The sequence below is a fragment of the Nuphar pumila genome, chromosome 10, assembly GCF_984573655.1.
Source record: "Nuphar pumila chromosome 10, dmNupPumi1.hap1.1, whole genome shotgun sequence".
Lineage (NCBI taxonomy): Eukaryota > Viridiplantae > Streptophyta > Magnoliopsida > Nymphaeales > Nymphaeaceae > Nuphar > Nuphar pumila.
The window spans coordinates 78605204-78631679 of NC_143258.1; the positions used below are offsets into that span (position 1 = coordinate 78605204).

The window sequence follows — 26476 nt, forward strand, 5'->3', positions numbered from 1 at the left end:
CTAAGCCACACGTTGTGCATAATTGGAGTGTGAAAAAGTTGCAAGCATGTTATTATCTGACATATATGGGAACCAATTTATTGTCGTTGAGCTTCGTAAAACAATGTATAGTTGCCAATTTCAGTACAGAAGCAAAATAAAAATTTGTTGCAGGTGTTATGTCTGAACTTGTTGGGCTCAAATAGCTAATGACAGAACTGAACATTTTTCTCGAGGGGTTTCAGTTATATGGTGTGATAATCTAGGTGCTATATATGTGGATGTAAATCTTGTCTTTTATGCGCTGATCAAATATATAGAAATTGATTATCATTTTATGCAAAAAAAAATATTTCTAAAGGAAAAATTAAAGTTTAGTTTGTTGCTTCACAAGATCAACTTGCAAACATTGTGACCAAGGCATTGGCTCACCCAAAGTTTATTCACTTCAAGAACAAGCTGATCAACCTCACGAAGATTGGCTTGAGGGAGCATGTTAAGATAATGGATCTAAGATCAGATCTAGATCCAAGATTTATACATATCTCAATGGATGCCCAAGCGTCCTCCTCAAGATGGGATGCCAAATAATTTCTAAATATCTTTACACAAGAGTTTTTCTAAGAAGCTTATTGTTGAAGAAACTTGTGAGAAAAGAAAAAGAGTGTGTGTTTATTGGTAGACATAGGTCACACTGAACAAACCACATTAAATCTGTGTTTATGTGCGTAAGTGTTTCTTATTTCAAACATGTGAGCCCTCTTTGCATCGAAAAACTGCTGTCCAGATATCTTTCATCTAGACGGTTAGATTAAAAGTACTTCTCTGTCTTGTTGTAACATATCTGGAAAGTTGTGATTCCCATGGAACAAAGGTGAATATGTATCTTGTTATATCTTAAAAACATAAAACCATGATTGAAAAATCGTTCCGCTAGTATACAAGACGTTTCATAGCTCTTACTCGTGTAAATTCTTGATGCGAGATAGCTCCCTACCGTGCACTCCGGTGCATGCCATACGTACAGAAAGCACGTAAAAAAAATTTACATACATACAGGACCTGAATATGTATCTATTCGTATATGTACAGTTGTATACATCTATAAGGGGTTGCAATCGATCACGCCCCCTCTAATCACTTTCTGTCATCGACTCTTTGCTGTGAAGCTTTCCCCCAATGTAAAGCATGATCGTACTTTTATTTTTTTTAAACTGTTCTTTTCATCTCTTTTATAGAACGAGGAAAAATAGCAGCAACATATTGCTCCCTGTTATGATAGAATATATGAAGAATGTCTGGTACCATAGCTAACTAAATCACAATAACGGTTTTTGGTATAGTTTAACTTTCTCTTATGCGTGAAGCTCATCCACAGAAATTTACAATTTCAACAACTTTTTAACTTTATAAGAATAATATGCTTTTGCATTAAATATTATAACAGATCTTGGTTGGAGAAGCTACTGCTGTAGCTAGGTAGCAGCAAGAATCAATGCATTGCAGCATTCGGTCAAAGGAAAGAAAAAAGAAGTATAACAGATCTTGGTTGGAGAAGCTACTGCTGTAGCTAGCTAGCAGCAAGAATCAATGCATTGCAGCATTCGGTCAAAGGAAAGAAAAAAGAAGTATAACAGATCTTGGTTGGAGAAGCTACTGCTGTAGCTAGCTAGCAGCAAGAATCAATGCATTGCAGCATTCGGTCAAAGGAAAGAAAAAAGAAGAGAATAACGGGAAATCCGGTGAAATTTATATGAAAAATATGCATAACTCGGACCGAGTCGTCAAGTCAGCTCGGCAATTAAATTTACCAACTGTGCATTTCCAAGCTGTGACATAAGATGGGTGGCTGTCAAGCAGGTCACTGCATGCCCACCCTGCAGGAACTCTGCATAGAGCGTGAATACTGCATAGATACATACAAGAAGTCACAAGCAGATGACCTATATATGTCTAAAATATGCAAGAGGGCATTTTTAATTTTATGCAGCGCAGAGACAGTCACCCTGCTCAATATTTCTCGAGAGTCGAGATGGAGACCGTGCGCGCCCATCTCCAGAAATGCCGAGATTGGTGGCTGCGTGGGTGATTCATGATGCAGCATCGCTTCATATTATGTGAACACAATAAACAATATAGCATAGCTGAGCTGAAACCAAATTCTAAACGATCCTAGCAAACTGAACAGAGGGCGTTCAAGCTCGGCTGGTTTTTGTTTTCCAGCACCACACATGCTTCACTTAATCACAGGTCCTATGCTAAAGCATGATTTCTGAAAACATGTCTCATTTCAAAAATATAAAACAAAGGTTATATCTTTACGGATTCGGTTTGGAGGAAGGACAGGATAAGTTTGGAGTCGTAGTTGAGCCGGACCTATATGGATTCGGTTCTTTTCTGACTTTGAAGTGCTCCAGATCCAATCATACCTGGCTTTTGTAAGACCAGATGCCGGGCTTGGATTTCGATTCAAACTTGAAAACAGACCTGATAAACCTATCGGGTCTTGTCAGGCAAGACCAAACCATTGACAGCGCTTATGCGGGTGCCCAATGTGTTGGGATATTTTCAATTTATCGCCTATATTTGTTAACTAGGTTAAGGGTGCAAATGGCATGAGGCGGCACTAGGGGTGTCAACTGGTCGGGTTTGGTTTGGACCCAGGTAGAACTAGACTTGGACCTAATTTTCCAGTATGGTATCAGGTTCAGACTCAGTTTTAATCAGGTCCACCATAAGAGAAACCATACCCGAAATCGATAAGAAATACATGAACCAGACTAGGACCATACCAGGTAAAATAATATTTTATTATTATTTTTACATTGAAAATTTGTGGGTCTTAACGGGTCGGTCTCGGGTCTGGTATAAAATTTCACAAACTATACCCGGATACATGTATTAATCAGACCTTCGAATCCGAATCCAGGTTTTAATCGTGTCTTATTATTTATCACCATAACCGGACCCTATAGGGTTTGGTCGGGGTCCCGACCCGTTGACACCCTAGGCGTTACGACGTCTGGACCTTTTTGGCTGTGATGGATATCTACGAAAATGCCATCGCCTTCAACGTTCTGGGATAAATATAGAATGGTTGCCGACTCACTGTGTTGAGGTTGGGGCAGCCATGGTTATTCCGAGTCTCTTGAACGTTCCAACTCGGCTGCTCCCCGATGGTCTCTGCGGTCTCCCCTCTTCCTGGTTGCCCTCTAACAAGAGGCGGGTTCCGGTTCCCCCTTGTGGGTCCAAGAGAATTTGTTGCAGAGTCGCACCAAAACCCAAACCAAAAGTTTCCGCCTCTCGGAGAAAGGAAGAAATCGTCCCCCTCAACATTGCAAACGACGTTACTCAGGTACCCATTCTCACATCTCACATCTCTCTCTCCATTATCGTTCTTCTTGGTGAAAAAGAACTAAGTGAAATATATTTGAAGAGGGGGGCGGCAGCGGCAAGGCTATCACATATGGAATCACACGTGCAGTCATACTTATGTGAATCTTTTCTGCTCTTTCCTTGTTTGTTTATTTTGTCGCCTGAACTTGTATTTTTCATTAGTCTCCTTCAGAGGAAGAGATGGAAAACGCTCTCTTCTTCGAGAAGGCTCATTAAGTATCACTCAGTAAATGTTCATAAATTTACATTAACTTGTGTTTTTTATTTTTCATTTGAGGAGATACATTAACTTGTTAACATATCCAAATGGAAAGCAGCAAGCTTTCTTGGAAATGGGAAAAAATGTCACATGTTTATCTCAATGCAGAAGTCTATTTTCAATTTCCAAACGTGCTGAGAAGGGAGAAAGCAATTGTTAGAGAACTACAGATGTTTGCGTATTCTATTTTCTGAATGTAGTAATTTGCATCAGGTGATTGGGAAGACTCCCATGATATATCTCAACAGAATTGTGGAAGGTTGTGTTGCAAATATTGCTGCAAAGCTTGAATCAATGGAACCGTGCCGAAGTGTCAAGGACAGGTGATAATTTTGTTACCATAGGCCACTCTTTGAAACGAGGCTGTGTTGATTTTGATTAAAACTTATCCAAAATCTCGTCTATGTAACAGAATTAGTTATAGTATGATATCTGATGCTGAATTAAATGGAGCTATTTCTCCTGGAAAGGTTAGCTTCTCTCTTGCCTACAATTCATGTTTCTATTTTGAGTTTTGACATTGTTGTCCTCCTCAAAGTTTTTGCCTCCCGCCATATGCTGCAGTTATTCCCCTTCCAACATTGACCTTTTTGGCACATAATTTCTGGAAACGCATTGCTTAATTTCAGATTGTTCTTTTGCAGACAATTTTGGTAGAGCCAACAAGTGGAAATACAGGAGTTGGTATTGCTTTTATTGCTGCCTCTAGGGGATACAGGCTTATCTTGACTATGCCTGCTTCTATAAATGTAGAGAGAAGGGTTCTTCTTCGTGCTTTTGGAGCAGAGCTTGTTCTAACAGACCCATCTAAAGGAATGAAGGGAGCTGTTGAGAAAGCTTTAGAGATTGTTCGTATAACACCAAACTCGTACATGCTTCAGCAGTTTGAAAATCTAGCAAACACAAAGGTTGTACTTTGCACAAGCATGCTGTTCCCCCAGCATAAACTATTTCATACTCTCTCTCTCTCTCTCTATATATATATATATATATATATTCAAACTTGATTGGCTCAAGGATTCATGGCATTGCCATTGAGCCAGAATTTTGGATCAGAAATAAGTTGCTAATGAGCCTTAGCAGGTTAGCCACATGTTCCACCCTGCAACTTGCCAATGACTTTGGCAGCTTTTTCTGATCTATCTGTGTCATTTACACTTCACTCCTAGCTGGAATTCTCTTCAATCTGAATGAGATGCTTTAGTTGATATCATGGTTGGCATTCCCGGGACTTGGTCTCAGATCGGGCGAGTCAACTCAGTGACTTGGACGAGTCAATATTTTTTATTTAATTTATTAAAAAGAACTAATAAAAATATATTTCATACATATAAAAAGCTTTTTCAAATTTTATATTCACATATATATATATATATATATATATATATATATATATATATATATATATATATATATATATATATATATATATATATATATATATATATATATATATATAGAGAGAGAGAGAGAGAGAGAGAGAGAGAGAGAGAGAGAGAGAGAGAGAGAGAGAGAGTAATGCTATGGTGCTCCCGGAGCACTTACTCCTACATACTAGAAATCATAGTTGTAGGTTGTATCTTCTCAATCAGACCTTATGGATGTACTCAACATAGTTTATTTGATAGGAATCATGCTTTGGATCGTATTTTTTGGACATAAAATCAATATTTTTTAAGCCATGAAATTTTGATACATTGTGAGCCGTTGATTTTTAAAGGTCTTAAAAAACCTACATGTATGTTATAATCACGTGATCCAAAACTTGTTTTCTACTGAATAATGCTTATAGATCATATCTATAAGGTCTGATCAATAAAAAAAGTTCAAGAAATTTGAAAATCTAAAGCTTCTATTAGGTGGGAGTAGGTACTCCAGGAGCACCCTATCATTACTAATATATATATATATATATATATATATATATATATATAAAGCACATCTAAACTTCAAAATTTTAGTTTTAAAGTATCTCTTTGATAGGAAAAAGAAATGAAAAAGCAACTTGAATTTAAATAGGCCATTAAAGATGGAATGCCTAATTGGATGTAATGGTCTTAATAGTTGGGGTGTGTAAAATTATTAATAAAAGAATTTCTAATTAAACTAAATAAAAAAGTAAAACTACTTAAAAAATCGTGAAACGCATGCAATAAAAAAGGTAAAGTCATTCAAGAAGCCATGCCCTATTGGGTGTGAGGACCAGTGCCTAAATTTCTTAAAACTTAAAAGGAATGAATTGATTAGACTTAATTAAGAAAGTAACACTTCCTAAGAAAATGAAAACGGCATGCAATGACAAAAGAAAGTCATTAAAAGTGAGTGTTTAATTGGTTGTAAGGGACTGTGCCTAATTAAACTTCTTCAGTGCATTTAATTAGTCATTATTAAAAAAAGCGTATGAGACTCAGCGGACTCGGGCAAGTCCCAACAAAACCCGGCTGAATCGGCCGAGTCAAAGCATTGTCTCAGCTGAGTTTTGCCCAAAACGAGTTTTACTGAATTTTTGACTCAATTAAAGGGCTATACGAGACAACTCAGGCGAGTCACGAGTTGACTTGCCGAGTTGGCTAACCATGGTTTATACAGTAATGCTGATGCTTGTATTCATTGTTTGCAATCATCTTCTACTTGTGCCAGTTATTCCCGTTATTTTGAACTTTCATTTGAATGATTGCAGATCCACTTTGAAACTACAGGCCCAGAAATGTGGGAGGATACTATGGGCAGTGTTGACATATTTGTTGCTGGAATTGGGACAGGAGGTACCGTGACAGGTACGGGAAGATACCTGAAAATGAGGAACAAAAATATCAAGGTTGGAAGCATTTTTTTAGCCTTTTGAACTCTTAATCTGGGATTGTTTCTAACTAGTTCAGCATTGTCGCTTCATTCTGTTGTGGGTTTCCAGTTGTTAGACTGGATAATAGGACTATGGACTAGGAAAGGGAAAAGGAAAAAAAAAGTGATGTTTCATCTCTCCCTTAAAGGTCAACTTGGCTGTTGCATTGTTTACACATCTCATTTAGCACACATTTGTTGTTCTTTGTACCTTCATGGTTTTCTTGAAGGAATCTTTTTTTGACCCATTTTGGCTGCCTTCTTGCTTTGTCTATTTGGTTTGTTTTTTGCATATTTGCAAGATATCATTTTTACAGTTTTTGCCTAGGTAGTTGGAGTAGAACCAGCTGAGACTAGCATGATATCTGCTGACAAGCCTGGTGAGAGTCATCGTAATTCATTTTGGAGCATTTTTTAATATTTTCTTATACAAGTCTATGGGCCCTGATTTAAGCCATTGATGTAGGATATTTCCCTAAAATTTTGGATGTCAGATTGCTTGATGAGGTTATGAAGGTAATGAACAGCAGCATCTTCTTCAGTTTAATTTTGCTCTTTTGTTAGTTATGTAATAGTGGCTTATATTTCAAGCATCTTATTTTTTGCATTCAGTTTGTTTTAGAACACCATTGATTGTAAGCACCAGTCCATGGTTATTCAAAGCTTTGATACCTGCAGAAGCTCACTTTTTTGGAAGATGCTTCGAAAACTGGGACCCTTGTGCTTCTAAGCTTGGTTTCACGTTGTGGGTGGCACACTTCCAAATACATAAAGTTTTGGAACACTAATTGTATCATCATTAAAAGCAACACATTACACAATTAAGCGATTTCCCATTATTGGGACAATTGACTGAATCCCGTGAAATCATTTTATAAAAGTTCATTGATATCTTTCCTCTCTAGTTTTTTAAAGCATAAGACTTAGTTGTCAAAGGCGCTAGGCCGTGAGCCCCTAAAAAGATTGGGTGGGGCCTAACCGGTACCCCAAATAAAAAACAAAAAAAAACATATAAAATATATAAACAAGCTACTAAAATTAATAATAAACATGTATAGAACATAAAATCAATCAACAATAAGCAATAGATAAATAATAACATGTCGTCGAACACTCTAAAGCAATTATATTACATAATCTGCTCAAACAAATTAAGAATAAATTAACAATTGAATAAAAAACCATACAACTAACATTGTGAATGAACAATATACAAAAAATAAAATCATGTATACAAAAAAATTAACAACAATAGACATAATATAAGCAATAGACAAGTAAGAAAAAAAATAAATAATTATTTACAAACCATGATGCAGTAACCTGCTAAAAAAATTAGAATAAATGAGCAATTGAATAACCAAACCATACAACTAACAATATGAATAAACAATATACAAAAAATAAAATCATGTATACAAAAAAATTAACAAAAGATAAGAAGAAGAAACCATGCAATTGATAACTTGCTCAATGCAAATAAAAGGCAAGTAGTCATATCTACATAATTTAAATGCAATTAAAGCCTTAACAATATTAAATTCACATCCAAGTCATACTAAAATGTCATAAGTCATAACTAAACTACTAAGAATTCATGATAACTAAAAAATTACATTTAACCAGCGTCTTACATGCCAATCTTCATCCCTAAACAATAAAGATCCTAAAACTAAACTATCTTCTAGAGCATATTTGCAAATATTAGGACAATATTTCCTCAGTGTTCCATTCAACTGTCACGCGATAATCTCTTTATCTTGGGACTTTTTTTTGACAAGTGGGTTATCATCATCTTTAGAATTTGGAACAATGGTTGGAAGTCCTTCTTTGCATTGTTACAATATTCTTCTTCTTGGAATTGCTTCTAATTCATCAATAACATCAACACAAAAAGTGACAGGAATGGATAAAGAATCACATGGACATACATTTTGATGTAGATCTGCAATATGTTGCTTAAATCTATGCAGTCCACCTCTAATAATAGAACTACAAAACACACGTCTCAATCTTAACCCTCTATTATCAGCGCATGTGCAGTATTGCCATACATGATCATCTTGTGAACGAGACATCGTAAAATCTAAAATAAACACAACAAAAAATTAAAACATAACTAATTAACCACCAAATAAAAATATAGGCATACAAATATTCAACAAGTCTACACACACATAACTAACTTAACTAAGTAAAAAAAAAATCAAGCCATACAACACTATAAGTGTATTCAAGTCTAAAATTGTTAAAGAACCCCAATAAGTTTATAATAAGTTTACAATAACAATTTAAATTTAATCCCTTGATGATGAACTTGAATGCCCATCATCATCATATAAATTATCTTCATCGATATATTGCTCTTCTTTTTTAGTTGCTGTAGAGCTAGCTTCTTCCTCTTCTTCCACCTTCACCACCTTCTTTCCTTTGTCAGACATTTTCTTACTTGGGTTTCTAGTAACATACGTTCTTGTCCCTGCCCTATGCCTTGACGCTCTGGATGCCTTATCAACAAGATTCCATGTAAGTGATGTGTTATCTTCGAAGACCGCTCCATCTTCACTTGGTCAAAAATCCTTATCATAGACTTCTCTTAAGGCAATGAGGTCGAGATCTCTTGTGTTCATTCGCTCCTCATACCTTCACTTTAATTTTCGATTATATTGTACAAAAAGCAAATCATTCAAGTTCTTGTGCAAAAGTTGGTTTCTTTTCTTTGTATGAATATACAAAAATATATATAAAGTTAAAATATATATAAACTGATAAATATTATTTAGTAATTAGTAGTAAATACTAATTTACCGCTTCAAAAGTACTCAAGTTATGTTCGCAACTGAATGCACTGCATGTGAGGCCTAAGACTTGAACAACAAATGTTTGGAGCTAGGGGTGGCAATCGTGTTGGGTTGGCGGGTCAGCATACCTCAACCCGAACCCGACCCGTTTATTAAACGGGTCGGTTGTGGCAAACACAAACCCGACCCGTTTAATAAACGGGTAACCCGACACGACCCGCCAACCCATTTAATAAATGGGTTGGGTCGGGTAAACAGGTTCTCAGGTTCGCGGGTCAGGTTGGCGGGTCGGGTTGGCGGGTCAACGGGTTGGCGGGTTGATGGGTTGGGTTGGCGAGTTGGCAGACAGGTTGGCGGGTTGGCATACCCCCAACCCGAACCCGACCCGTTTAATAAACGGGTTAGGCGGGTCGACCCGTTTATTAAACGGGTTGGCTTAAGCCCAACCTGAACCCGCCTAAGAGGTGGGTTGGGTTGGCAGGTCGTGTCAGGTTTTGCCACCCCTATTTGGAGCTGAGGATAACCAATGGCAAAAGAAATTCACCAATCCACTATAAAAAAAATCAAATTAGATATAATTAAAGTACATAAGTTATAAAAATAATGCAAAGCGAGTTATATGAAATTTAATCATCTTACCCGGGGTTTGCACTTTCCTCTTCTTCTTTCCTAACTCCATCATGAAAGGCCCACTAGCAGTTATATATATTATGAGTTGGTCTACTAGTGCTTCTCGACCTGCTTCGCTTCGAACAAGACGATTGACGTAATCATATAAGCCATTCTTTATCTCCTCATTGAACTTGATATTTTCGTACTCATAATATATGGTTGGATTCAAATATAAGCTGCTGCATGCAAAGGTTTGTGCAATTGATTGCTCCATCTTGTATCGATTATTTCCCAAATTGGGCCATATCTTTGTTAATCATTACACAAATTTACCTATTAAGTAAAAAATCGAAAGTAACCATTATAAAAGCTAAGATAAAATTTAAAAACAAAATTTAGAATTAGTAGAATATAAAAAATTTAATTTATAATTATACCTTTATTTGTTTCTTTTCACAGTCTATTTTCTCGTAGATGTAACCCATAACATGATTTTCATCGCTATCAACTAATCGAAGCATGTCAATAAAAGGGACTATTGTTTTCAGAGCACGACTCACTGCCTTCTAAAATTTTGAACTCAAAATCATGTTGTTACTGTAATGAAATGGTGATCTTCCACGAATGCACTTAGATCACTCAAAAGGAAGTGTCTAAAAGACACTTTAAGCAAAGCCCACAAAAGGGTAAAAATGGAAACACATTAATGACACACTTATTTAGAAAAATATATATACAATATAATAATAATAATATATCATATTATTATTATATTATGTATATGTTATATTTTAACATTCCCTCTCAAACTTACGGTTAAATGAGCGAAAGTTTGTCTAAAAGGAAGTGAAATCTGGGAGCTGCAAGAGGTTTGGTGAAGAAATATGCTAATTGGTATTCTGATGTAACATATGAAAGATCAATGGTGCCATGCATGTACTCCTCCCTGACATAGTGACAATTCATCTTTATGTGTTTGGTGCGTTCATGAAAAGTCCGTTTGCTTGCGATGTAGATTGCACTTTTGTTGTCACAACACATGCGTGAGGCTTGTATTGCTTCAACTCCCATATCAGCTAGCAGTCGTCTAAGCCAAACAACTTCCATTGTGGTGGTTGCCATGACTCTATATTCAACTTCAGTGGAGGAAAGAGAAACCTTCTGTTGCTTCTTGCACCTCTACGATATGAAAGATTTACCTAAAAACACATAGAAACCAGTGGTTGAGTGCCTATTATTAGGATCACCTCCCCAGTCATCATCTGTATAAGCAATTAAATCTAAAGTTGACGATGCAGACTAGAAGAGTCCTCGTGAGAGAAAACTCTTTAAATATGTTATAATACGTAAAACTGCTCCTATGTGAATAAAGGTGGGAGCATGCTGGAATTGGCTAGCTGTGTGTACATGTGCGATGTCTGATCGAGTGATAGAAATGTAAAAAAGTGCTCCAACAAGTTGTTTAAACGGAGTAGGATCCTCAAGTCGTTCTCCATCATCAATTTTCATTTTAACATTAACTACTTCTAGAGTATCTACTTTCTTATCATCTGTAATGCCAGACCTACAAACAATATCAAAGGCAAATTTAGAATGAGATATCAAATACCTTTTAGGGAAATAAGCAACTTCTTTTCTTCGGAAATATCGTAATAGTCCTAGGTCAGGCATCTCAAAATGAGTTTTAAGAAGAGTTTTGATATTGGCAACTCTCTGTTTGTCACCTCTAGTGATGATCATATCATCCGCATAAAGAAGAAGAATGATGATACCTGCATCATATTACTTAATAAACAAGGCAGTGTCAGTCAAACAAGAACGAAAACCAATATCAGTCATAACATGACTAAATTTGTCATACCAGGCTTTTGGTGCCTATTTGAGACCATAAAGAGCTTTTTTAAGACGGAAAATTTTATCCTTAGGAAGACTGATACCTGGCGGAGCTTCCATGTACACTTCTTCAACAAGACTCTCATTTAAAAAGGCATTTTTGACGTCCATTTGAAATATAGACAATTTTTTGATAGAAGCTAAAGCAATTAAAGTTCGAACTATGGTCATTCGGGCCATAAGAGCAAAGGTTTCTTCGTAGTCAATGCCATACTCTTGAGCATAGCCTTTGGTCACGAGTCGTTCCTTATACCTTTCGAGGGTCCCATCACTTTTGATTTTGACTTTAAAGACCCATCTACAACCTATAGGTTTCTTTCCAAGAGGCAAGTCTTGGATGGACCAAGTGTTTGCCTTCTCTAATGCATCTAACTCTATTTTCATAGCTTCAATCTATTCTTCATGATTTTTGGCTTCAAAATATAAGGTTCAACATATGATTGAATTAATGCAAGGACTGTCCTATACGAGAGTGAAAAAGATTCATAAGAGACAAATTTTCTAGGAGGTCTAGAGATTCTAAAGGTCCTGCGAGGAGGAGCTTCAGAAAATCTTTCTAATGCACACGGAGGTCATTGCTCTCCAATTATTCGTCTTGAATACTGTAAGCTAACATCCCTACTGGTTTGGTCTTCACTATTATTTTCATAGATAGTAAGACTTTGATCATTGTTAGAGTTATATTCAACATCCTCTTCACTGGATTTTGAAGTTAAATCAATTAAAAAGGAATATTCAATAATATCCTTGGATTTTTCACTTTCAATTTTTTTTTCAAGAAAGGTCACATTTCTTGACACATATAATTTACCATTTTGAAGATCATAGCATTGTACCCTTTTTTATTTTTAGCATATTTTAAAAAAGCACATGGAATTGCACGAGGAGAGAATTTATCGTTTTTGTCTGTAAATACAAAACATTTGCAACCAAACACTCTTAGTCTGGAGTAATCTGGAGCTATAGCATAAAGTTTTTCAATCGGGGATATGTTTTCTAAAGAAGAAGATGACATTCTATTTATGAGATAAGTGGCAGTTAGAGTTGCTTCAACCCCAAACCCTTTAGGCATATGGCTTGCAATTAGCAAAGTCCGAGTGGTCTCCATAATGTGACGATGTTTGCGTTCTGCTAAACCATTCTGTTGAGGGGTATTTGGGCAAGATCATTGATAAATAATGCCGTATGAATTAAGATACTTTTAAAATTTTTCAGACATAAATTCTCCCCCTGAATCTGTGCGAAAAATGGAGATATTGTTTTGAAATTTGTTTGACCATTTTATGAAATATTTGAAAGTGGAAAAAAACTTCAGATTTATGTTTAAGAAAATAAATCCAAGTATGTCTAAAAAAATCATCAACAAAGATGACATAATATGCAAAACCGCCTTTAGAAATAACTGGTGCGGGTCCCCAAACATCCGAATGTATTAACTCAAAGGGTTTTGTAGAGACAAATGTTCTAATAGAAAACGGTAATTTTTTCATTTTACCAAGAATGCAGTCTTTACAAGCAAGATTTTCCCAAACTTAGAAAGAATTGGATTTTAGACATACGAGGATGGCCAAGTCTTTTGTGCCATAAGTCTGTTTCCAATTTCCGTACATTTAAAAAAAAAATATTCTTTGGTAGTTCAAAAAAGTCCATGTAATATAGCCCTCCTCCTCTATGACCTTCCCCAATCAGCTTCTCTGATTGGCGATCCTGTATCCAACAACCATCAGAAGAGAATGATATATTACATCCATGATCAGAAATTTGAGAAACAAATAAGAGATTTAAATTTAGTTTTAGGATATATCTAACTTCTGAAATACAAAAAGTTTTGTTTATTTCAAAACATCCAATTCCTTTGATTTCGAGAGGCGTTCCATCTGCTGTAAAAACTTTTGAAATATTCGAGTTATTTTTAAGACATTCAGATAAACATTTATAATTTGGGGTCATATGAAATAAGGCACCAAAATCTAAAAGCCAAGGAAAGTTACCTGGACCGGATACAGATGCGACTGCTGCTCCAGTTGAGGCTTCAGCGGAAGATGATACCCCTTGGAGAAGAGGCTGAAGAATCTTCATAAGTTGAGCCATAGAAACGGGTGCATCTTGATCTTTTGGCTCGACTTCAACTGGTGCAACCTTCTTTTCATCTCTTTTCTTTAACTTTGGACATTAAGGCCTATAATGCCCCGATTTGTGACAGTGGTGACAAATAACTTTTCTTTTGTCAAATTCGTCATTCTGCCTTTCAAAATGAGGTGGCTTGTAAGTGTGAGTATGATTCTCAGGCTTAGATACGGTTAGGACGGTATCATCATCAACTTTAGAGAAACTTTTTCGGAGACGATTTTCCTCCTTTGTTAATTCTTCAATAATACCGTCCTAGCTGTATTAGTAACCAATGTCCGCACTTGTGGAGGGGTGACAACCAATTTTCCTATAACGGTTGGGTTACATCAAGGATCTGCTTTAAGCCCTTTCCTATTTGCTATAGTGATGGATGAGCTTACGAGATCAATTCAAGAAAATGTGCCGTGGTGTATGTTGTTTGCTGGTGATATTGTTTTGATTGATGAGTCTAGAGCTGGGGTTAATGCTAAGTTAGAATTATGGAGACAAACATTGGAAGCAAGAGGTTTTAAGTTGAGTAAGAGTAAGACAAAATATATGGAATGTCGGTTTAGTACGCAACAAAGTAGTGATGGGAGTGTAGTGAAGCTTGGTGAGTAAGAAATACCGGTGGATGATTGTTTCAAATATTTGGGATCTATCATTCAAAAGTATGGAGAAATTGATAGAGATATAAATCATAGGATAAAGGTTGGGTGAATGAAATGGAAAAGTGCAACTGGAGTGTTGTGCGATCGTAGAATGCCATTGCGGTTGAAGGAAAAGTTTTATAGGACGACTATTAGGCCCGCTTTACTATATTGTATGGAATGTTGGGCTGCCAAGAGACATCATATTCAAAAAATGAGTGTAGCTGAGATGCGTATGCTTAGATGGATGTGTGGAAATACAATAAAAGATAAGATTCGGAACGAGGAGATACGTAAGAAGGTAGGCATTGCACCCATTGAAAATAAGATGAGAGAGAATCGTTTACGGTGGTTTGGACATATTTGGCGAAGGCCTAATGATGCTCCAGTTAGAAGGATGGAGAAATGGGAAAATATATTAGTTAAAAGAGGTCGGGGTAGGCCTAGGAAGACTTGGATGAAGATGATAGGAAAGGATATGAATGCTTTGAACCTCACCGAGGACATGACATTGGATAGAAATGATTGGAGGAGAAGGATTCATGTGGAAGACACAGAATGATTTTCTTTGTTGGTTCATATCGCCGACCCCAATTGTTTTGGGATGAAGGCGTAGTTGTTGTTGTTATTAATTCTTCAATAGTTTCTACAATAGAAGAAACTTTTCCTCGGTGAAGGAAGGCCGATTTGGTGGACTCAAATTTCGGCCTTAACCCAATTATAAACTGGTAAAAATGTTCAACATCGAGTTGCTTTTGGCAAAGCTCGATGTCTTCGGCACAATGCCATTTTGGTTCCAAAAGAGATAGTTCTTCCTAGAGTTCGGACAATCCATTCTAATATTCGTGAATTGATTTATCTCCTTGGGTTTTCATTCGAACCTTCTCTTGAAGATTGCACACATGTGCAATATCTTTAAGGAAGTACATATTTTTCAAATATTCCCATGCCTTATTGGCATGTTCAAACTTGACAAGACTGAAACATTTTTTAATGTCAACACTATTGATAAGCCATGACATTATTTTCGCATGTCCCATTCTCTACTCTTTCCATTTTTTTTCATAGGAGGCTAGAGCCTTGATTTTCTCCTCTTCTAATAATGGGACCTCTTTATCTCCCTCTTTCTTAGTAAGGGATAGTTTAGGTTCCGAATCAGAGCCATCCACAATCCCCCATAAGCCTTTACCCCATATATGGTGTTTCATGATTGAAGCTCATGTTACATAATTTGTGTCGCTTAATTTCATAGGGATGATGGTGACTTTATCATTGTCATCCATCGTTTACAAGAAGAGAAAATGAAAAGATAGAAGAAAAGAGATGAAAAAAATGTGAGAAGGGAAAGAGATACAATACAAAAGATGTTGAAGCCCTTCAAATGATGCGTTTTGCAGCCAATAATGAAGTGATAAAACACTTCTCTCCAAGTGACGAAACACTTTGCAAGAATAAGGTGATAACACACCTTTTGCACAAGGGGCATGAAAACCGAGGCGACCTTTCTCCAAGATCTAATAATCCCGCGCCTATGATACCAAGTAATGAAATGGTGATCTTCCACGAATGCACTTGGATCACTCAAAATGAAGTGTGTAAAAAGACACTTTAAGCAAAGCCCACAAAAGGGTAAAAATGAAAATACACACATAAATAACACACTTTTATTTATGTAAGAAAATGCTTAAAAAACATTACAAGAAGTGGTTTTCCAAGAGGGGGCTGAATCCCTATTTATACAAGAGCAATGGGGAGAGCTCATAAGGAGCTCTCCCTTTTAGTCGTTGGAGCTAGAAATCTAGCCGTTGGACTAGTTTGAACGACTAGATTGCTTGGTCAAGTTCCAACAAAGCCCATTATCTAGTTCTAAGTGAACTAGATAATGTAAATAACATAAAAAATAAAAATAAATAAAAATAAAAATAGAAAAATATATATACAATATAATAATAATAATATTTATTATTATTATATTATGTATATGTTACATTTTAACATTTACATCTATTACCAACTGATGTTTTTGAGAAATTACTTTTTGCCCAGTTATCTCCAATAAACATGGACCTTAGGCCTTTTTTGCAATTATATATGCTTTCTAGAGTAAAAAAATCTAATAGCAAATCTTGTTACTTTAAGCCTATGTAAATCCCTTGTGTGTGTGCTCTCATCATACTCAACACTTGAGTATGTTTGTATATGAATACCACCAATTGCTCTTTAACTCTTTCAGTTCTCCTATATCTTTCAATATCAGATCTATATAATGTGCAACATAAAGAGTCCAAAATAAATGTTTTCTCTTATCCATCAACAATTTACCAGCTTTGATGTAGTTTGAAGCATTATCAGTAACAACTTGAACCACATTCTTCTCCTCAACTTCTTCAACAATATCATTCAACAATGAAAAAACAAATTTGCATATTTTACTTTATTTGATGCATCAACTGATTTCAAAAACATTGTTCTCAAGAGGCAGTTAACAAAACAATTAATGAGTGTATGCCCTTTTGTATCGGCTTAGCCATCTCACGTTATGCTGCATCCATATTTAGACCAAATGCACTTTGTATGAGTTTAAGAACTCTTTCGTTTTCTTCATTTCTTTATTTAAAAGTGGTTCTCACAGCTCGTAATATGATGAATGCTTCTTCCCTAGTCCAAATTGGCCTATAGCTTCAATTATATTGTAAAATGAAGGCAACTTTACTGTATTAAAAGATATTTCATCGTGATAAAACTACCTACTAATGTACTCACACACTGTTTTCCTTTTTTTCTTTTTAAAGCGGTTCTCTAATGTGGTTTGTTTGTTTGCTTGCATACATATTCGTAGGCCCTTTTGCCTGTGGTGGTCTCAAGTCGAATGTACTACTTGACTGCCCCTCTATCTGCGAAACTACATTCACTTCTTTCATATATATTAACTCTTTCTCTCTTATTTCTTTAATCTCTCTTCTTCAATTCCTCCGTATACTTAAAAAGTACTTGCTTGATTTCTACAGTGATTTTCTCACAAGCCTTCACGTTGCATCCAATCCTAAGTAGATGTTGCCTTATTCTGTATATGCCTCCTTTATAAGTTGATCCATATTTAAGTCACGTCACAAAATTCGAATCTTTTTTATCCTGACAATAAGCCCAATTTTATGCCGGATCACTAGATTTTTGCTTGAAGTTCTTCATATCTTCCAAATATGGAAATGTCAAACTTTGGAGTGGACCGGCTAGCACTTGTAGAAGAAGCCCCTTCCATTGTTCTAAAAAATGATAAGAATCTAAAAAAAAGAAACATATAAATTCACTAAATTAAAAGGAGTAAGCAACAAATAACATAAGCTCATATATTAATATATATCATATATGTGAAGAACAAATACATAAACTATACAATATATACATATACATAAATCATAAACAGTCAACAAAAAATATAACTCAAAAAAACAATCAAATAGATAACTCTACGATTATAGATTATATATGAATTAAATACACAGATATGTGTATATATATATAAACACAGAATATTGTAAATTTATAATATATGTTTATGATATGTTAATGTATATAATTATATATATATACACAAAAAACGTGTATATGTGTGTGCAACTGTGCATCAGATCTGTGTGTGTGGACTGTGGGTGCATGTGAACTTATGAAGTGTAAATTCTGAAAAATAACAATAACACACATCATATGAACTACACACAGTCACACAGATATATAACTCATACACACTCCCACCACTATTTAAGACAATAACAATGTCCAAGAAATATAACAATAGAAAATTCATGGACTGCACTAAGAGATAATTCAGATAAATTAATGATTCTCAAGAAATCAGAAAATGCATAGTTGATCAGAATATTAATGTAAATCAACAAAATCACAACCATAAACTATTGATGTGATGCATTATTTTACCATTAACTAATAACCTAAAAAAAAAACTCAATCTATTTGCAAAAATTAATAAATCCAATAAAAAGCCCAAACTTCATGAAAAAAATTGAGAACATGGATGTGATCTTTTTCAACCTCACTCTAATAAGAAGCACTAACAATTTCACACTAATAAAAAATATCCCCAAAAATTTAACTCAATCTATTTGCAAAAATTAATAAATCCACTAAAAAGCCCAAACTTCATGAAAATTTTTGAGAACATGGATGTGATCTTTTTCAATCTCACTCTAATAAGAAGCACTAACAATTTTACACTATTCGAAAATATCCCAAAAAACTTACACGTTGAATCCAACACAAAGCTCACAATTCACAGATCATATATTAAAAATGACAACAGGGAGAGAAAGAGAGAGAGAGAGAGAGAGACAACGAGAGAGTGAGAAACAAAGAGAGAGGGAGAGTGAGGAGCGAGAGAGTGAGGAGTGAGAGAGCGAGAGGAGCGAGACAAAGAGAGAGTGAGAACAAGACAAAGAGAGAGAGAGAGAGAGAGAGAGAGAGAGAGAGAGAGAGAGAGAGAGAGAGAGAGAGAGAGAGAGAGAGAGAAGCACAATTTTCATACCTTCTTGCTGCAAAAAATGAAACGAGAGTGAGAACCCTAGAGAGAGAAAAACAGAGAGAGATTGAGAGAGTGAGAGAAACAGAGAGGCTCAGAGACCGTACCTCTTCTTCTTCTTCTTGCTGCTGCAAAAACCCTAGAGAGAGAGAGAGAGAAAAGGGGAAAGGGAAAACTGCTTTCCCCTTTTTATACTCATGGTCAACGTCAACCAAAAAAAAAAGACAAAAAAGGATTTAGTGCCTAGGTGGTCCCAACCTAGGCAGTAAAGTAGGGCCCTCGCCGAAACCCACTGCCCAAACCTGGTCGCCCAGACGATGGGGTTGTGCCTAGGCCGCCTAGGCACCGCCTTTGACAACTAATCTTAAGACTTATATTCATTGTTAATAGACTTAAAGGCGCTTCAAGTAAATCATTTAAAAGATCAAGTTTGGGACAAAGTGCTCATGTATCAGAAATATCTTGTTATCAAGTTTTTTATCTGTGAGAAAAAAATATAAACTAAATTTGGTGTGATGTTATGATGGTTGTAGCATTTCGGTGCTGATCCAGATCCATATATGGATCTTATTTGTGATCATGCCCCTAATTTATCTATTGTATGTTTTATTGTAAGGGGTATTTTGTACTTTGCATCAAATCAATTTTACATTAAATAGAAGGCTCATACACTCTATATTATCTTTATGAAAGATTGTTTAGATAGTTGGCTAGTTCTTAAGTAATATATTAATTAAATATACTATCTAATATTAAATATTTAATAAAAACCTTGATTTATATTTCTTATTGAATCCTGGATCCATATTGGATCCAATTCTACTTGGATCAAACCATCCCATATCCAAATCCAATGTAGATTTTGCATCCTCTTGAGATCCAGATCCAAATACCGAACCCAATTATTTTCTCTAATGGATTTTAGACCTTCTCAAGATCTGTATCCAAATACTAGATCCAACCACCCTTGATAATGAATTCTGGATCTATCTGAGATCCAGTCTCCAGATCCAAAAATCCAAAATCTAAATGGATTTTGAAATTGTGAACTTAAATTTCAAGTTTTAAATTCCTCAAAGCCTTTAATTTTGCTTGAATTAATATATATATATTTATTTCTATTCGGTTTTGAAGAGTTAACAAATTCAAAAATTGCAGTAAGATCCTCGTTATTTATCAGATATTTTTACGAAGATTTCACAGGTTTTACAGTTGATTTTTCAACCCTCGTAAAATTTGGCATATGGATCATAAGGACATGATTCAAAAGTCAGCTTCTACTAAATATATAGATCACAACTGTCGGGTCAGATGTACCAAAGAGACAAAGGAAAATAAAATATTAGATATTTCACAAGGGGGTTCCTTACCCATGATGGTAGCAAACATAAAAAATTTTCACTAGGGGTTTCCTTACCCACAAGTGTAGCAAACATTATGCCATATATTTATGTGAAAAACACAAGCATATATGTAAAAAACAAAAATAGAAAAGAAGTAAAAAGAAAAAAAAGGGAAAAAGGAAGAAGAGGAAGAAAAAAGAAGAGAGTGGAGGGGTGAGAGGAGGAAGAAGAAAAAAAGGAAAAAAGAAAAAGAAGGAAAAAGGCAAAAGAGGAAGGAAGAAAGAGAAAAAAAAGAAGAAAAACTGAAGGTAGAGGGGTGAAAGGAGGAGAAAAAAGAAAAGGAGAAGAAAAAAAAGAAAACAATAAAAAGATTAAAAAGAAAAGGAAAAGAAGAATAAGAAGAAAAGGAGATAAGAAAAAAAAAGCATTTAGAGCAAGATGAAGAAAAAAGAAAGTAAGAGACCAAAAACAGAAAAAAAATGACAACTATGTCCCTAATTCCTTGGCGGGAAAATAGGGCCCTACCGCCTAGACCCATAAGCCTAGGCGGTGGCCTTGTGTCTATTCTGCCTAGGTTTCGCTTTTGACAACTAAGAATGTGTATTATATTTATGTGTACATTACATTTTTTACAGGGGTATTTTTGTATTTCTTTTAGTAGTATAGAGTTAACTGTTTTTGTTCTATAGTGGGACAGGTGGGTTGTTTTCCATATATGGTTGTATTCTTTGTTTTCTTACTTAATGAAGTTTCTACCATACAAATCTTGCTTGGAATAGCTACAATGAAACAATGAAACCTGTAGCAATTAAATGCGAATAATGCCTTGTTAAATGGTAATTTGAATAAGAAGTTATGTATGTAGTTGCCACAAAGATATTCAGATCTTGAGAGCAGAGGTTGTTGGTTGAAGAAGGCTTTGTATGGGCTCAAACATGCTCCTTGAGCTTGGTTTGAAAATTTTAGTACTGCTATCAGATCTCTTGGTTTCGAGCAAAGTTACCATGATTAAACCTTGTTTGTGGCATCTTCTTCCCAGGAAAAGTGTATATTACTCTTGTATGTTGATGATGTGATCGTTATAAGAGATGATTTGAAGAAGGTAGATGATAATAAGAAGAAGTTAGCCAACGTTTTTGAGATGAAGGATCTGAGAAATCTGAAATATTTTCTTGGCTTAGAGATTGCATAATCAAAGAGAGGACTTTACTTTTCCCAATATAAGTATGCAACCGATTTGGTTGTGAAGGCAAGATTAGTAGATGATTCAAAAAAGGTTAGTTCTCCTATGGAAGCTAATGTCAAGCGGAGAGCTTCAGATGGGGTGAAGCTAAATGATTCAGTGGTGTATAGGCAATTAGTTGGGAGCTTGATGAATGTGACTATATCCGGACCATATATCACTTACACAGTTTATGTGGTCAGTAAGTTTATGAGCCTTCCCAGGACAGTTCAGTTTGTTGTGGTACTTCAGAGTGTCAGATATGTGAGGGACACCATGCATTATGGGATGATCGTCCTCTTCCACAGATGTGAGAGTCTTTTGTGATGCTGATTTTGGAAGCTCTACTCAAGATCATCTCCTCACTACTAGTTTTTGTATTTTTCTTGGAAACTCCCTAATCTCGTAGAAAAGTAAGCAGCAACAAAGAGTTGCCTTATCTTCAACTTAAGCTGAATACAAAACAATGAAACAAATTACAACTGAGATTATTTGGATAAGATGGCTATTGGGAAAGTTGGGAGTTTCTATCGTTGGTCAGACCTCTTTATATTGTGACAATATGAGTGTCATTTATACTGCAAACTTAGTTGTCAAAAGTGCTAGTCGGAGCCTAGGCGGAAGACACCTAAAAGGACTAGTCGGCGCCTAGGCAGGACAAAAAAAACATCAAGAAAAACAAAAATCTTACAATAAATAGAATTTAGTAACAAACATATGATTGTAACTATGAATAAAGTGTGTAATTCAATGTAATTGCAAAATTCATAAAATTGCATAACATGGAACATAAAACACACACACACACATATATATATATATATATATATAGAGAGAGAGAGATATGTCACATGGGTGTGGGTGCGGGGGGGTGCGGCACTTTCAAAAAACTTGGGTGCGAGGGTGCGGCAAAAAAAAAAAAAAAAAAAAAATATATATATATATATATATATATATATATATATATATATATAAAGCCCAAAAGTTTGACATAAATGACCCTGGGTGCATTGACTGCACCCAGGGTCAGGTTGACCGCATCGGGTGCGGCACCTAGTTGGAGAGAGAGAGAGAGAGAGAGAGAGAGAGAGAGAGAGAGAGAGAGAGAGAGAGAGAGAGCATTTGCTACCCTTGTCCGTAAGGAACCCCTTAGTTACCACTCATGGGGAAAGTTGTTTTAACCAAATCTGACCACATGGATGTATTCAACATGATCAACATAGTAGGAATCAACCCTTGGATCATAGTTTTTTAGCGTAAGTTTTTTTTTTGAGGTTTGAAAATTTGGTGCATCATAGGCTGTTGATTTTTCAACCCTCGTAAAATCTGACATATGGATAAGAAAAACATGATCCAAAGGTCAGTTTCTACTAAATATATAAATCACAACTGAAGGGTTAGATCAAATGTGCAAAAAAAAACTGAGGAAAATAAAATATTAGATTTTTCACTAGGGGGTTCCTTACCCACGAGGGTAGCAAACATTACCCTATATATATATATGTTTGTGAAAAGCACATGCATACATGTAAAGAACAAAAGTAAAAAAAAGGGGGGGGGGGGGGGAGGAAAGGAAGAAGGGGAATAAAAAAAAAGAGAGTGAAGGGGCAAGAGGAGGAAGAAGAAAGAAAAAAATAAGAAAGAAGAGGAGGAAGAAGAGAGTGGAGAGGCAAGAGAAGGAAGAAGAAAAAAGAAAAAAATAAGAAAGAAGAAGAGGTAGATGGGTGAAAGGAGGAAAAAAAAAGGAAAAATAAGAAGGTGAAAAAGAAAAGGAAAAGAGAAGAAGAAAAGGAGATAAGAAAAAAGAAAGCATTTGGAGCGAGATGAAGAAAAAGAAAGAGAAAAAGAAAAAAAAACGACAACAGTGTTCCTAACTTAATGCCTAAAAATAGGGTCGTACCGCCTAGGCCCATAAGCCCTAGGTGGTGACCCTGCTCTTAGGCACTGCTTTTGACAACTAAGACTGCAAAGAATCCAAAAATTTATGAAAAGACTTAACATATTGAGGTAGATTGCCACTCTACAAGGAGGGCCTATGAAGATGAAGTCATTTCTCTTGAGCATGTAGGCTCTAAGGATCAGATTGCAGATGCGTTTACCAAGAGTCTTGCTCCATTCCACTTTAGCACATTCTTTTCAAACTTGGGATGATTCCTCTTTCATCATCTCAAGTTTGAGGGGGAATGTTGAGTCTTATGTACAATGTGATTACATTTTGTGTGCTACCTCTCTATTTATTTGTGTACATTACATTCTTTACAATAGTACTTTTGTATTTCTTTTAGTAGTGTGGAGTCAATTGTTTTTCTCATCTTCTTTTATGCTCTCTCTCATGGTTGGAATTCTATTGCTTTGATAAGACACACATGCTTGGAAATTTTAAAATTCACTGTGTTATTTGCTATGATTTTCTCATCTTATTTTTCATGACCGACCAGTGGCCTGTAGAGACCACATTCATTATCGTTCTTTTTCCCATATATGAACTTCATAATGGAATTAATATTAATGTTGTACTCCATGTAGATCACTAATGATGAGGCAGTTGCAATGGCAAGAGAACTGGCACTGAAGGAAGGTTTGTTGGTAAGCAATGCTTTGCTTTTTTAGGTTATATCATAAAAATGTATTACTGAAGGTTTCATTGAAAAGTTCAAATTTGCATTAGTGCAGTTTTTTTTGGGGTAACCGCAGAAATACCGCCTCACTGGCTCACTCACTGAGTTCATTGTCGTAAAACATCCCCCTTGCTCATCAGGGAGTACAACCATATTCAGACTAGCGGCAAACGATGCTTGCCGTGTGTTTTGAACTCATGGTGTCCTGTCAAATTGGTGACATTCAATAAATCCCCCTATCAGATGTGCAGAGACCTCATGGGCTTACATTAATGCAGCCATTGGTCCGTTCATTTGTTCTTAAATTCCTGAATATTGGACTGTTGATTTTTTTTTCTTAAATTCCTGAATGGTTAAAATGATAGCATTCATTTCCAAGGACCAATTCATTTCCAATTATTTCTCTTTTTGCTTTTCTAAATAGCAGCTTCATCATAACCTTCTTCCCTTTGTGTACAACCCATTTGCGTGGAATATCTAGACTTCATTTCCCTTGGTCTTAGTTGTGTGACTAGGAACTTGAGTTTGACTTATTTTCAGACTCTCCAGCTCTGCTTGATGTGCCTTATTTTTCTTCTTTTTTCCCCTAATAAAGCTGGGAACAGATGACGTGCTGGGGATCCAAGCTTAGCTGGATCAAGTCCCATGTGTGATCCACCCTAGGGGTTTTATGTGATGATTTTCAGTTGCAGATTCAGATCCCATCAGGAGAGATTGAGCTAACAGTCCTTTGGTTGGCCATGACCATTCTCTCCATGTGTTGTAGATTTTGCATGAGCTTGATCTGTTGTTGAGCACTACCCATCTTGTGAGACTTGTTTTATCTGGCTTGCAAATTTTGTAGGCTAAGATGTATTCAATCTTTGATTCTTTTCCACTCATGACATGTTATCTTTATTTTTGATCCCTGGTAGCCCTTTTTCATACCCCTCTTTCCTACCTATGAGATAAAATGAAAGGAACGAGAATCCATCTCTTTTGTGTTCTACAAATCTATCATTTGTTCTATTTGCTTAGTCTCCAACTATATCTCAGATAAAAAACCTACGTAAGATGCTGCTGCATATAGTTATTATTTTCAAAAAAAGATTTTTGTAACCCAGATTTCTTTGTCCAGGTTGGTATTTCATCAGGTGCAGCTGCAGCAGCTGCTGTTAATATTGCAAGAAGACCGGAGAATGCTGGGAAACTTGTCACGGTGAGATAGCAAACTATCTATTTCCTAAATTTGGTAATAGAGTTGCATTGCTCTGTTTTCTAATTAATGTGATGAGAAAGGATCTTACAAGCCCTGTGCATGAAAGCAAGCTGCCATCAGATTCTGCTAAACATGACTGATGTGTTTGCTACAATGAAATTTGATTCAGCTTCTGCATCCAACTTCCTTTAAAATGTAGGACCATACCGAGACACTCCTTGGTCTATATGGTTAGTCATTGTCTGGTGCAGTTCGTGGAAAGGTTTGTCTTGAGGAGATAAATAAACAGGCTCTCTTGCTGATTGCTTTCGATTGCAGGTTATTTTTCCCAGCTTTGGTGAGAGATACATCCCAACTGTACTTTTCCGTTCCATTCATGAGGAAGTTCAAAGAATGCAAGAAAGTTGACAAAACCCAACAGTTCAGAGTAGTGAGAATCTGGTTCAATGATTTGGGGAAAGCTGTCTGCTACTTCTCTGTCCCGTACCCTTGTGGATCTCGTGCAATGATTAACATGCCAAGAAATTCTGCAGCACGTGTCGAAAAGGCAAGCTGCCATTAAGGAAATGGAAGCATCCCTTGTTACTGATGGGGTCCCATGCTGTAACAGATGCTTTTGATTCATTATTAGACATTTTTTGAGAGGAGACAAGCCATATAAAAAAAGAAAAGTGTGTGTATGATTCGGCTGTTCTATCCATCCGTTGAGGGTGTTTGTCTAGAGGATCCTGTAAAGCAGTACCATGCAAAATTCCCATCTTTAATGTTCATATTTGAGATGGAGGGGGGTTGAGACATGGGGGAATGTTAAGTTCTTTCGGTCTGCAAAGCTGTCAAGTGTTTTGATGTCAGCCATCAGTCGATCCAAAGTCGATTAATATGTGGGGACTACTAAGTAGGTCCAATAAGCCAATCTAGCTGAGTCTATGGTGTCCAATAATTAGTTGAACCCTGACCTGGTTCTGAGAATACCTGAATCTGCGCCAGATCTGGTCAGTTCGTGTGCAAGGTTTTCAAAACA

The 26476-nt window shown here is 36.0% G+C and overlaps 1 protein-coding gene across 3 annotated transcripts; it reads left to right on the forward strand.

The window, feature by feature from the left end:
* The first annotated feature begins 2982 nt into the window (after positions 1-2982).
* LOC149826954 (cysteine synthase-like) lies at positions 2983-26126 on the forward strand. 3 transcript variants are annotated; one of them, XM_090019067.1, is made up of 11 exons: positions 2983-3334; positions 3848-3957; positions 4047-4104; positions 4279-4542; positions 6315-6452; positions 6804-6855; positions 6942-6991; positions 24166-24225; positions 25375-25455; positions 25625-25685; positions 25774-26126. In XM_090019067.1, exons 1-10 carry the CDS (start codon positions 3110-3112, stop codon positions 25652-25654), a joined length of 1068 nt encoding a protein of 355 aa, XP_089875193.1. In that variant the 5' UTR covers positions 2983-3109; the 3' UTR covers positions 25655-25685; positions 25774-26126. The 3 variants fall into 3 exon arrangements, with proteins under 3 accessions (XP_089875193.1, XP_089875192.1, XP_089875194.1); XM_090019068.1 differs by lacking the exon at positions 25625-25685 and having other exon boundaries at positions 3098-3334; positions 4279-4318; positions 4388-4542; XM_090019066.1 differs by lacking the exon at positions 25625-25685 and having other exon boundaries at positions 3060-3334.
* Positions 26127-26476: the final 350 nt, after the last annotated feature.

What these genes read in the sequence shown, in the direction of transcription:
- LOC149826954 (XM_090019066.1), top strand. Translation starts at nt 3,110, where the DNA reads ATGGTTATTCCGAGTCTCTTGAACGTTCCAACTCGGCTGCTCCCCGAT. An exon ending in AAAATCTAGCAAACACAAAG is followed by an intron (nt 4,543 to 6,314) that starts GTTGTACTTTGC and finishes GAATGATTGCAG; the next exon opens with ATCCACTTTGAAACTACAGG. An exon ending in GATATCTGCTGACAAGCCTG is followed by an intron (nt 6,856 to 6,941) that starts GTGAGAGTCATC and finishes CCATTGATGTAG; the next exon opens with GATATTTCCCTAAAATTTTG.